The sequence below is a fragment of the Berghia stephanieae genome, chromosome 5 (assembly GCF_034508935.2).
Source record: "Berghia stephanieae isolate SIO BIC M18660-M18661 chromosome 5, UCSD_Bste_1.3, whole genome shotgun sequence".
NCBI classification, from domain to species: Eukaryota; Metazoa; Mollusca; class Gastropoda; order Nudibranchia; family Aeolidiidae; genus Berghia; species Berghia stephanieae.
Window position 1 is genome coordinate 39,655,667 of NC_088364.1, and position 13,908 is coordinate 39,669,574.

The 13,908-nt window shown below is 35.2% G+C and overlaps 1 protein-coding gene and 1 long non-coding RNA gene across 2 annotated transcripts in view; one reads left to right on the plus strand and one right to left on the minus strand.

Annotated features, from left to right (window-relative positions):
- LOC144972899 (uncharacterized) overlaps nt 1-13,908 on the plus strand; it is a 25,566-nt gene that overhangs the window by 9,550 nt on the left and 2,108 nt on the right. Inside the window, exon 2 of the long non-coding RNA XR_013645446.1 lies at nt 11,656-11,783. This is a non-coding gene — a long non-coding RNA (uncharacterized LOC144972899). The remainder of the gene's footprint in view (nt 1-11,655; nt 11,784-13,908) is intronic.
- Nucleotides 5,346-13,908, minus strand: part of LOC144972898 (structure-specific endonuclease subunit slx1-like) — a 27,463-nt gene continuing 18,900 nt past the window's right edge. The window contains exons 6-7 of the mRNA XM_078914696.1: nt 11,602-11,814; nt 5,346-9,152 (exon numbers count right to left, since the gene is read on the minus strand). Of these exons, the coding sequence (XP_078770822.1) occupies nt 9,111-9,152; nt 11,602-11,814 (255 nt within the window). The 3' untranslated portion in view covers nt 5,346-9,110. The remainder of the gene's footprint in view (nt 9,153-11,601; nt 11,815-13,908) is intronic.

The window sequence follows — 13,908 nt, forward strand, 5'->3', positions numbered from 1 at the left end:
TGTGTGTGTGTGTGTGTTTTTTTTTTTTTTTTTGTTCTTAATGATGAAATTATCCCAGGGTTTAGTCAAACGACAAGGGCGTAATCATTGTTTGTAACAGAGATTATAATATGCGTTAGTTGAAAGCTTTTAGCTCTTGGATTCTATATCTCTTTACTATTTGAACCAATTCCCCTTTTTATTACCCTTTCTTGGGTGCTTTAATTGTAATTATAGAATCTTTTACTATCCCATTTCCCCCCCTTTTACTGGCGCTGATATGACCTTAATGTGTTGCAAGCACCGTAAAACCATTAAAAACAAACAAACAAACTCGGACATAATAACGAAATGAGATGGTGGTTCACATATTTGACTCGCAACTAAACATCCATAATATGCTGAAAGTATAGTTTGTTTCACATTGACAAAACATGACCCCTACCAGAGAAATGTATTTCCTTTTTCTTCTCTCTATACGTGCAAGTACATATCTATGTAAAATTTGCGAAAACAATTCCCCTACCGTCAAAACAAATAACTTTGCCCAATAAGCATTTGGTGAATTTAGACTTATTAGAAGTTATGAGTGTTTTGTTTTGTTTTCCTCCTACTATTTTCGTTGATAAATACATTGATTTCTTAAAAGACAGAACGAACAAGTTCTAGTAATAATTCCCAAAAATTGGCTTTCCCTCTACTCGATTTTGAACTTCAAAAATTCTGATTTCTGGATATCATAGCACAGACTTTAACCCAATTTTTCAGCAATAAAAGTGATGACATTTTGGCGTTTTTATTGAGGAAACTGAATCTTTAAATTCATAGATTCAAACATTATTAACCATTATTTAAACCAAAAGAGCATTGGCGTTACCTCGTCTCTGACTCGTTATATCACTGAACATAATGAGAAACAAAAAACAAACGATGTGTTTTTATTTCATCTAACATTTAAAAAAAGACTATCATAACATTATATATTGAAAATTAAACCTATAATATCTAGATTTTTCAGCAAACTGTCTGAGATGACGGTCTGATTGTATCCAGTTAATTGAACAATATTTAGTTATACACTTATTCTCTCTCTCTCTCTCTCTCTCTCTCTCTCTCTCTCTCTCTCTCTCTCTCTCTCTCTCTCTCTCTCTCTCTCTCTCTCTCACACACACACACTTCTATTTATTTTGCTTGGGCAACGTCAGATACCCTGGACAGTTGTTTTCCTCTCTTGATCTCGGTGTAGATTATACCTGATACTTCCTCGATGTCATAATTTTGAAGTGTGTATTATGATAGGTCACAAGTGTCTACAAATCGTGTTCTGTGCTTTTTACGGTCACGCTCTGTGATCATTGGAATGTGTTTTGACATTCAGTTATATGTCCAAGGGTCCAATTAACAAATATCGTTAGAAAGCAACTCTTGGTTAGATAAAAATGTAATAATTAAAGTTTTATACGTAGGTCTTGTGATCCATCGTTTTGCTTGTGCTGCTATTTAAAGAGCATGCGGACTGAGTAGGAACTAAAGACGTTTTGACACATGTTAAAAAATAGCACAGGGGTCAAACAAATTATACTGCTTTCTTTGGTAAAATAGTACTCAATATTTAGCATTCAACAGTACGTTTCATCATGTTGACAAAAATTACACACAACTCCTTCTGTATAAAAATTGAGCACTGTTATATCATGATTTAAAAAAAAAATAATAAAAAAATAAATATATATATATATATAAATATATATATATATATATATATATATATATATATATATATATATTATATGTGTGTGTGTGTGTGTGTGTGTGATACGATATATACACACACTATTATTTATATTGCTGTTGTCATGATCAATATCATTTTCCCAAATTGATATCAATCAATATCGTTTAAAACTAAATATATACTGATCAAGTCCTTGATACTGATCAATATAGTTAATATTAAATCTAGAGTTATTTGATAAAAGAAAGGCCACACAAAACATGTTCGGCGACGTTCGAGACTCTCTTCGCGTCGTTAAGGTCCACTACACTCGTCAAAATAATATTCGACAAGGCACGGTCTGTTTGCTGTTGACAAAGCAGAATGCAATGACGAAGCGGTTTTCATTCTACTTCAAATTGTTGCTGTCGTTCGTTATTGTTATTGTTTGTTGTTGTTGTTGTAGTTGCATAATTGTTGAGTTGGAATTATATAAACACGATTATCCCATGTTGTAATGACATATCAATTCCAAGGATGTCAAATTCATTTATCATTTAGAAAACACCCAATGTATTAGCAAAGGCTTTGTCCCCCCCCCCCCCCCCCCCCCCCATAAAAATAATAATAAACCAAACAAACATGAAATTTTGAATGCAGACACGTTTTAAAAGTCATCTTAAAAGCAAATCAAAAACTTTGTTTTCTTCCAAATTACGTTCAGCGAATCCATGTATAGAGTCAAATTTTGATAAAAATTCTTTGTAAGAATACTGTTTTCCAGACTTTAAAAAAAATATTAAAGAACGAAGAATGCCTATAGCTTTTAAATCAAGAAACGCCAACTGTCATGCCATAATCTTTCTTTGATATTCATTAACATGCTTCTAAACGTGCTTTTAAAATATTCGACTCTAATTTTTAAAAAACAAAAAGAAAAAAAAGAAGAGAGAAATCATTTTCGCAACGAGAGAGAGAGAGAGAGAGAGAGAGAGAGAGAGAGAGAGAGAGAGAGAGAGAGAGAGAGAGAGAGAGAGAGAGAGAATTCGAAATGCAGATAAATTAAATGAAGAACTTTTCAGGTCCACATCTCGCCTTCTTCTTAACACTAAAAATGTTATGGGTTTAAAGGCCACCACAGATCAACACTTTTCTACATTTTTCAATATATAAATTTCCGCACGGGGGCTAGAACACAGACTACCCTGTGTTATCTATGGGCTAGAACCCGCGACTTTTGGGCCAGGGTTTTTAAAATCTTTATCCTAACGTATTTGCTGTGAGGTCTTACCCACTATGCCGTCGGGGCTGGTGCAGGTGACACCACTTATTTCTTAAATTGGTGGAGTTCGTTTTCATTCCTCCTTATCCTTCCTAAAGCACTTTGTTATGTCTCCGTATGTATCTGCCCCCCCCCCCCCCCCATCAGTTATACCAATATAATAATTTCTATATTTTAATTCAATTTAATCCCATAACTCAAAAATAATTTCATTATCGACGTTAATCACCCGCCCCCCCCCCCCTCCCCCCACCTGCCATTGTCGCCTATGAGGTCAATCAAACAGATGGAAATTGAAAAGAGCCAGATTGGGGTTATGAGTAGGATGTATTACAAATTACAATCTCTTACCCATACACTTTGAACCAGAATGGGGATTGGCATATCGTTCATATTCATAACACCTTTCGGTCAATTCTTTTGGAAACAATCAGAATAAAACTTTATATAATCTAACGGAGCTATGATTCTAACATTTACTGATTCAGAAATTGTCATGAAAAGTTCACGGAATTCTAGTCAGCTGTCCTCTGCAAAATCAGTAAAATATGGAATGGTGTCCTTTGGGTATCTGTTCTAGCACCAACGTCGTTTAATTTATAGCAACACGCCAAACACTTTCTTTCCTGAGGCTGGGACACGCGGACGAGTGGGCCCTAGCTCACCAGAGCAAGAAACGGAACCGTCTCTGGAGGGTACTCGATAAGGATGTGACCAACCTTAAATCCTACTTTGACAAGTGGTATCTAAGGATAAACACTTCACAAACCGTAACTTCTGCTTTCAATCTTGACGCTATGACGTATCCTAGTAGCTAGTCTCAGTCTAAGCTTGTGAAGTCCTGCCCCAGCAAATGACTAAAATTTGGCTAAACTTAGTCCCAAAGTGCCGTGATTTTAGTCTGGGACTTGCTTCGTCAGCTCATATGAATTCCGATTTTTTCAAGTCCTTGACTAAAGTCAGAGATAGTCAGAGACTAAGCGCTAGTCTGAGAGTCGAAAGTCAAAGTCAAAGCCTCGAAGGTGTTGCCCGGTAGATAGAGAAACACAACTGAGGAAGTTGGATGGATCAAATTGGAGTGTTGACTTGGCAATCTTAATGACATTAGCCCCGTCACTGTGCTAAACACCGTTGCGGAGTAGTACTCCTCAGTATTGGGTTGAAGCAGAAAAGTTGAAGGTCGACGTCAAGGAATAGTCTGCACTTTATTTCATTTCACTTTCTATACTGCACTACACAGTTCCTCCCCCCCCCCCTTTTTTTTGTTGTTTTGCTTAATTGATTGCGTACCTTTTATAATTATCTATTGCTCTATTTTAATTCGTGCTTCATTTCAAAGGAGCATACTATTTAAGAAATTAAGGAGCAGACACCGGTGTAAGATAAAGAGCTGAACAAGTGTGTATGAAAGGTGCCAGACAAAGCAAGAAAGAAAAATATAAGACCTCTGTGGTGTCCGACCGGTAATCGGGTATGAGGTTCGATCCCCAGTCGAGATCGACTGATTTTTTCTTATATTTTTCATTTTTGCTTTTTCTGGCACCTTTCATACACATTTGTTCACTTCTTTATCTTACGCCGGTGCCTGCTCCTAATTTCTTAATTTGATACTTTAAAAAAAATAATAATAAAATATAGCAAATCAAATGTCTTCGTCCTCGTCCTCTCGTGTTCAATGTATGTGTTGTTTGATGCAAGCGAGGGTTCACAGCGTAAAACGCGTACCCTTGTGAAGAATAATATAGGTATTACCTTAAAAAAAAATAATAATAAAATGGAGCAACTCAAATGTCTTCATCCTCGTCCTCTCCTGTCCAATGTTTGTGTTGTTTGATGCAAGCGAGGGTTCACAGCGTAAAACGCGTACCCTTGTGAAGAATAATATAGGTATTACAATTGTCCCAATTATCGGGAGCCTCTGTGATGTGATGGTAGCACATCTGACCGGTAATCAGAAAGTCTGAGGTTCGATCCCCAGTCGAGGTCGACTGATTTTTTTGGGATGTTTCTTTTCTTATATTTTTCTTTCTTGCTTTGTCTGGCACCTTTCATACACACTTCAGTTCTTTAGCATACTATTTCCTGCCCCATCAATGTTTTTGTAAATTCACCTCAACAACGCCACTATCACATTATCTCATTCGTCTGTAGTGTTTCATTCATCCCGTTTTGTTGATAAAGGGAAAACCCAAAACGTCCACAGTACCGGTCTTCGTCTAGTAAATTGAAGCTTACAATTCAATACAATACACTATATTGGATATATCTATATTGGATTCCAAATGCAATTGCCATATTCAAGAATAGGCCGTACGAGAGATTTGTACACATGTATAAAGATATATATATTTGTGAAGACTAACAAAGATCAAAGATCATACCCATCATTCTATTTATTAATACAGTCATTAATATGTAATCAAAATTTACATTTTTGTCAAAAATGACCCCAAGATCCTTTCAAAATTAGCGTTTGAGATGGGTAATGTTCGAGAAACGTCAGAAAAATATTCATAACAGGGATTGCTTTGTTTTTGTTTTTAAGGGTTTTACGGCACTTGCAACACATTTAGGTCATATCAGCGCCAGTAAAAAGGAAGAAAATAGGATAGTAAAAAGTTCTAGAATTACAATTAAAGCACCCAAGAAAAAGTAAGACACAGGGGAACTGGGAACAAATAGGGATCAGATGTAGATTCCAAGAGCATACCACCAGTGTACTTAGTTTGAGATCACCTATAAGTCTCATCCGAACACAAACACAAAATCCAACAAAGAGGAATACACTCAAATGATTACATTATACATTAAAAATAACAAATATACATAACAGAGAGATGATTTACAAGGAAAAAAATATCATCTCCCAAAACAATAACTATGCATTTGACTGTTTCCCTCCCAGCTAGGACTCCAGCCAGGGCCAGGACAATACCAAGTAATCTCATTCCAAGACAAAGACAGAAAGCATGTTGGAAAACAGTTATAAGGGGATAGAAGAGACAGTATGTACCCCCCTGCCCACTATGGGAGGTCAGGAACCCCACCTAGATAACAGAGGTTGGTTCTTCCAATATGCAAAACTTTACATTTATCAACATTAAAATCTGCCACATTTCTGACTAATGGATTATTTCAAATCTATCATGTAACGTATTGTAATTTCTAGATGATTCATATATTTTTTGTATCATGTGCAAAAAGGTTACACGAAGAATCGATAGCGTTAGACAATCGTTGATGAAAAGAATAAACAATAAAGGTCCCAAGACACTGCCATGAGGAACCCCACTTAAAACAGATTTAAACCCTGAACATTCCCCACAACAATTATTCTTTTGCTACATGTTAATAAGAAAATTTTGAATCCATTTATACAAGTTTCCATTTATCCCATATGATTTTAATTTGTTAAAAAAGTCTTTCACGAGGTACTGTGTCAAAGGCCTTTCTAAGATCCAAATATATAACGTCTTTACTATCCCCGTCATCAACTAGCCTTGAAAAGTTTTCAACTACCTCTAGCAGTTGCGATATACAAGATCGTTTTTTTTCTAAATCCATGTTGACCTTTACTTAACATATTCTGATCAGGAAAGTTTACAATGAATAAGTGATTCAAGAACTTTACATAAAATACATGTATAAGGACTACTTAGAACTAAACAATATTCAAGGCTTGATGGTTTCTACGAGTGACAGAAAGCAACTCAGAAAACATATATATACGGGAATGGAAGACACAAGTGACCTCCTGCCCACATTGAGAGGTCAAAAGACCTTGCTGGGACAGCGTGGCTCAGCGGTATATTATAGTCTTTCCTCCATACCGAAAGGTACCAAGTTTGACAACCCGTTGTATTGTGTGGCCTTGAGCAGGTCACCTAGCCTTAGCTCATTTTGTGGCACTGCACTGCAGCTGATGCCTGAGTTATTCCAGCCTTCCCTTGGAATAGATCCTAAAGAAAATTTCCCCTTAGGGATGAAGAAAGGGAATTTTTAAATGTATTATTAAATAACCCAATTACATAAACGAAGGAATTGGTGTAATCAGGTCTTTTTTTGGCCTATCTGTCCATCCTGCAAAGATTGGGTAGCTGAGTCTTTAGATCTGAAGGAAAGTATTTTGCAATAGACTATCCAAAGAGTAGAAAGCAATTATTTATGTCTGTTTATTGCGACAAAAATCAGATAAATCCAGTGGAATCCGCATAAAGTCAACAACTCTTATTGGTTGAAAATGTTCTGTTCTTTATTTAAATGTGTTCCATTGATAATGGATAAAGTCAGCCTTACTTATGGTAAGAAAAAATCTTTCTAATATTTGGATTTATCAGGATTTCACTGTATTTCAATCAATAAAATAACCAAGGCAATACAAGACAAATCAGAAGTCAAAATAAAGACTTAACAACAAAAAACAGAGATAGCTGGACATCTATACAGTACAGCTCATATACAATGGCCTCGGTTGCCACGAGAGCTCGGCTACAACGGGAAATTTTTTTCAATCCCCACTCTATGACCTATATAATTCATATAAATCATGCATCATTATAACAGGGAAATATTTCTTTGAACACGTCTACAAAGGGGTTGTGAGTAGTAAGTTTAGTACCCAGTTGAGAAAAACAATGTACTAAAGAAGAAAAGAGGAAGGCACACATGACACATAACTTCAAGGGAATGGAGATGAGGTGGGAATGGGCGAATTGCACTTAATGTGTGTACTATTGACGTTTTTTTTTGAGTTCCCATGAGGGTGCAATAAAAGGCTAGTGAGATCAACATGTTTATACACTTAGAACTGGTGTCTTAGACTGAGAGATGTGTGTCTCGTGATTGATTCGGTAACTATGCCCAGTGAGAAGTGAGATGGTAAAGAGCTGTCTGTGAAGCCTGAGCGTAGGATTGTGCACTTCTTGAGTTTTGAAGTGCACTTAGTGGCTGTCATGAGCGTTGAATGGTGGAGAACCAGAGAAAGAGTAGTGAATTACATTGCATTTCAACCCCTTGCTGAAATAAGTGGAAGAGGGGGTGAGGTATAATGTTCACAGTAGTTCCAGTCCTCATCTCAACTTCCTACTCACTCGTTTTGATTAGAACAAACAAAATCTATGTGAGCCTTCAGTGCTGAATCCATCTAAACCATTTATCAATTCATTACAAAACAGTTTAAGGACCATAGCCTTTTCTAATTTACATGCACGACATTGATAAACATTTGATCCTTGAGTTACAGATAGCAGTTTCTTGTACAGAAAAATATGCACTGAAAGCGATAACCCAGTTTTGCAGAAAATCCTTGATATTTTCTAACAATTGGAAAAGGGAAAATGGAATCCCATCCTGATCAATGCCAGAATAACAAATACTAAACCAATAAAATCTTATTACAAAACATAATTCTGAAAGAAACTAAAAATATTTAGGGGTTATCATTGATAGCAAACTTTCTTTCTTTCTTTCTTCTCTTAATTTGCAAGCCACCTCTAGTGTATTGTTGCAAATGTAGGTAGGAGTCGTGATATTTTACACTTCAGGATGTATGTGAGTGCTATAGTAGTGAATTAGCCTTTCTCTAAACTGTTCCGTGGTGATTGAATTTACAATGATAGGTGATAGGTTATTCCACAAGCGAATAGAAGAGACGAACGATTGATCATGGATTTGTACTCTAGAGCGCAGCACTTTGAATCTTAGGTCACCTTGTTCTTGATCTCGTTGTTGCTGGACTAAGGTTGTTCAATGGTATTGCTACAATGTTGTGGAATATGTGATAGAGCATTGTCAGTTTGGATTGCTTCCTTTGTTGTTCCAAACTTGTCCACTGTAATGTTCGAACCATTTGCGTCAAGCTGTCAATGGTTTTGAAATTGTCTTTCAATGTATGTTTGGTGGGAAAGGTTGGCAGTGAGTTTAAATTGTATTAAGATTTTAAAAGTTCTGTACCACATAAACAAAGGAAATGTTGTGAGACGGTTTTCTTTGTAAAATGTGCAAATTAACTGTTATGATAATCTTCATCTCTTCCTCTAAAAATGAATGAATAAATTCACTTATTTCTATTCCTTCAGGAGAGGTAAACAGTTGCGAGCTAAAAGAATATAATTTCCTTTTCTGGTCAGTGCTCAATCATCCCATATCGTCATCATCACAGAAGTGACTGTTGTCAGCCTGAAAAATAAAATCAGAATATAGAAAATCATAAGTATCGAAAAACCCCTAAAAAGAAACAACCCCCCCCCCCCCCCCCGGCCCCACCCCCTTTGAGAGATTAAAGCCTCAAACCCGTTGAATGTTTCTTTGAATATCTTCTTTGATTTTAAAAATAATTGAAATCATATTTTGTCATATTTCAGTTCAATAAATGATTGGTTTCTTGTAAAATTCTAGATTTAAAAACCTTGAAAAAATGTTAATGTTTCAGAAGGAGGAAATGCTGTGCAACTAAAATTTGATCACAATAATCAAAGCTGAGATTACAGAGATAGACTTTGAGATAGTAATTTAATATAATACATCACTATTAGATTCCGTAATATAAAAAAGTGCAAACAATTAATCTATTCAAATTCAGTTTTATTAATTTCGTATCAAATCACTCATTGCATTATGCCAAATATTAATTCCATGAGATGATTTCAACGACTGTTAGTCTTACTTGCTATTTTGCATCATCATAAAGAAAAAAGAGGTAAGATGCAAAAGGAGATGGAAGTTTCATCTAATACAAAAAGTTACTGAAACTTAGACTGGGTTGTGGTTTAAAAGCTGCTTCTTGATTATTTCAATGCCTTGGAAAAGAAAGATGGCATATAATATAATATAAATGACCAATAGATTGTGGGTTCAGTTTATGTACAGTCACAATTTAGGGAAGATAAAGCGAATGTTTAACAAAAACCACAATCGTCAATTTACCATAGTACCCGGCCAAATACCAGGACATAAGACATCAGATCTCTATCAGAAGACAAACACTCTGATCAGAAGAGGAGACAAGAGAGAAATGAGATGCTAATAAAAATAAATAATAATAATAATAATAATAATAATAATAATAATAATAATAATAATAACATTATTATTATTATTATTATTAGATAGAAAAGAGGGATGGAGACACAACACTTAAAATGCAGATCACTGAGAGCAGATGTTTTGACAGTAAAAGTAATATCAAGAATGTGTAACATAACCCAGCATGACGTGATTAACAATTTAGTTTTGATTCCTTTAAGTATTTTTTTTCCCTCTTAAATTTTGGAAATTATTTGCTAAGTCATGATACATTGTGTAATAATCCATAAATCAGCAGAAGCTTATGCAAGATCATATTTTATACCTTGTTTTCAAACAGATACTTACACTCCAGCACGATTTCCCCAAACTCATTTGAATGTCTTAAATGTTTCACTTATTATTCTTATTTATCATTCCATTCCTTCCTCGGACTAATTTCTACCTCAAACAGAGTTTCTTTGAACTAATTTCACCCAGCCAACGTAAAAAAAAAAGAAGGAACTAATTAAAGGGTTTTATAATGCACCAGGTGATTTTGGCCAGTGACGATTTACTGTGACATTTGACAGTTGCATATGTGTTTATTGTGTGTATCTATCTGCACTGCAGGTGTGTACACAGTATGATGGTCCACATGCAGACACACACAGCCACTTATACACTCCATTGCCGTTTTGTATAACTGACACCCCTCTGTTTATTTTTATCACTACGCCATTTGTCCTAATTTCAATGCCACACCCTCCCCTAACACACACACACACACACACACACCAACAGTTTGTAATATTTCATGTATAAAATTATCTCCTTCAACATATCAATAAAGTAAATAAATAATAAAGTCCCCCTTTTTCATCCTCAAGCAGAGATTTGTCTTAGGGTCTATTCCAAGGGAAGATTGGAATAACCGATGTGTCAGCCGCAGCACAGAGCCTCAAATTGAGCTATAGCAACATAATGCGATGAATAATCGACCTAGGTATCTTTCAGGTGCATAGCAAAGCCCATACTGCTGAGCCACACTGCCCTCCCACCCCCTCCCCATCAATCGTTATAGCAAGGCATGGTTTCCTCGAACTTTTTTGCATGTCCTAAGGGAGTTCGAGAAAACCGTGCTGGAGTGTATTTCTATGTTTTAAAATGAAACCATGGCTGATTTTGTTTGTTTGTTTGTTGCTTTAGGTCTCTTCCAACACAATTGAGGTTATATGAGAGACCGCTGAAACAAAAAAACAAGCAATCTAACAAAAATAGTACAAATGTCAATCAAAAGCATAACCTAAAGATATCATAAGCTAAATTATAAATAACCAAGAACAAACAGGCAGAGGATTTACAGGAAAAAAAATATCCCCTGTCAAAAATACAATCACAAACCAAAGAAGCAGGATAGGCTAGTAAAGAGAAGAAGAAACGACATCACTATCGGATCGTACACCCATGCGAACATCATAGGTATATGATTCAAGGGTGATGCTCCCATCCAACCACCCGCAAACCATGGCTGACATCAAATGTGTAATTTGGAAACAAAATTAGTATAAATTACAAAGCGATGTAAATATTTATCTTTGTTCACACTTGTGTTATAATCTACCTGCAAAACAGTATCAGACATGTCTTGATAGCAACCCTTTCTCTGCCTAACTAGGTCACCCCACAATATGGGCGTGGAACACCTAGGACAGGTGCCCTCAACAGGAAGTAGCATTTTGGGGTCAGCTTTCCTCAGAAAGTGCTGTGCCAAGCATGTCATGTGAGAGATCATGTTACATCGTGGTAAGAGACATTTCATGGTTGCTTCTTCTGGCTGTAAGAGAGACAAATAATAATAATAATAATAATAACAAAAACAATAACAATAATAACAACAATAATAACTGAACTGTAAATGCTAGAAAATGGAAAAGTCAGAACTTTTTCAAACTCAAATAGTTATGCAATGAAGCAATATGAGTGAAGTCTAAATGAAAATATGTGCAAGCTGGATGACAAGAACAAAGCATGCTGACAAGAGAATGGAGAGGGAAGGGTTAGATGATAGGAATTAGGGAAACATGTGGAAGGGGTAGGAGGAGGCAGGGGAAAAAGCCTTGTGTGATATTGGGAGCAGCACTAGGGGATAGTTTTAGATAGAGTGACAACACTTCTTCATTATTCAAGACTACAATGAGCAATCATTTGAGAAGGGGGGAGTTCAATTTATATTCCTAAATTCCTTTTTCTTGATATGACTATCAGTTGCAGCAAATCACATCACAATAATTTTTTTTTCCTCTGTTACCATAAGCCAGCCTCTGGCAACATATGATGCAAAAGCAGATGCCAAGATCTGAAAGTTTCCACACATAATCAGAGAGAAAGTCACCACTGACATTTTTGTTCTCAAGCCCAGATCATTTAAATTTGATTTTTACACAATCTCAATAGATCTTTTGACATTTTGAAATTGAGGCAGACAACATAAAAAATCATAGCAAAAGGCAAGGCGAATGCAAATATGTCATCAAAAGCACTTTCTTCGACTTCAACTTAACTGGCGAGCGAACAAGTGAAATTTTGCACATTGACGGCACTTTGCAGATCTGGAGGAGGAATAGCTAAAAATAGTACAGTCGGAGCATAGCATTCGACTGGTTTTAGAACTGCTGCAGGGGGCAGTTTTTTTGTTGTTTTTTTTAACAACGTTATGGCACTATCGCATGTCCCTGATAAATGAAGATGTGTGAAAGTGTGTTTCCATTGCTACTGATTTACACTGGCTTTAAAAATAAGGGATGAGAAAAGTAGAAGATGGTCGAAGCAGAGTGTGCAGTTATCTGAACCTTGCGTGCAGTTATGAAGACATGTGATAAAGGAAAAAATTCCGTCACCTATAATTAGCGTGCAGTAATGCAATGCGTGCAGATATCTGGCATGCAGGAAAGCAATGACAACTGTACTCGAACTTTGAATCCTCCACTACTGACATTGTAATAGTAGTTATGGATCTTATGAAAGTGTGCAAGGGCATAATATGTCGCTTTGAAATTGCATTATTCATTTTTTTATTACTTTCTTGACAGATATTACTTCAACAGAAAAAAAATGTATACAATGCTCCTAATTTCAATTACTGCAATGTAAAACATAGGAAACAGTCCTAGGTAATCTAGTATTGCAACCACTAATTTGTTTTATAACTAGGACATTTCTTGCAATAATAATAATAAATAATAATAATAATAATAATAATAATAATAATAATAATGATAATAATAATAATAATAATAATATAATAATAATAATAATAATAATAATAATAATAATAATAATAATCATTGTAGAAATTGAATATTATAGTTCTAGATGAGAAAAAAATATGAAAGGACGTCACAATTTTAAAGCAAATAACAGGAAAATAAACCTCCGAAAAATGGAATTGATTCTTAATACTCATTCTGGCCCTGAAATCAATTCTCTGAGCACACACCTAAAGTCTAACCATCTGATAAATATAAATATGCAATATGTTTCTTGGTTCTCTCATTGATGTTGATCTAAACAACACAATAAACTACTGCAATACAAAATGTAAATATAAAAATTATTAACATTTATAAAATGCAAATCTAAATAATGCTTTAATTTACGTAATTTAATATATAAAGATGATATGGATGTTTCAGGTTTCCTCTTTGTCAACAACACATGATGACTGAAACACTAAAGATGAATAAGAGATGAGAAGATGGCATTATTATGAAACAATGATTGAACATAAAACAGACTGCTACTTAGTGAGGAAGCATGAACTACAAAATAACAAAATAATTTTTGTTTATAAACTGCATGCAAATAATTTTTTTAAAATGTGTTGTGCAGTCTCGCAAGTAAAATAAAATGGATTAATTACATTGATGAA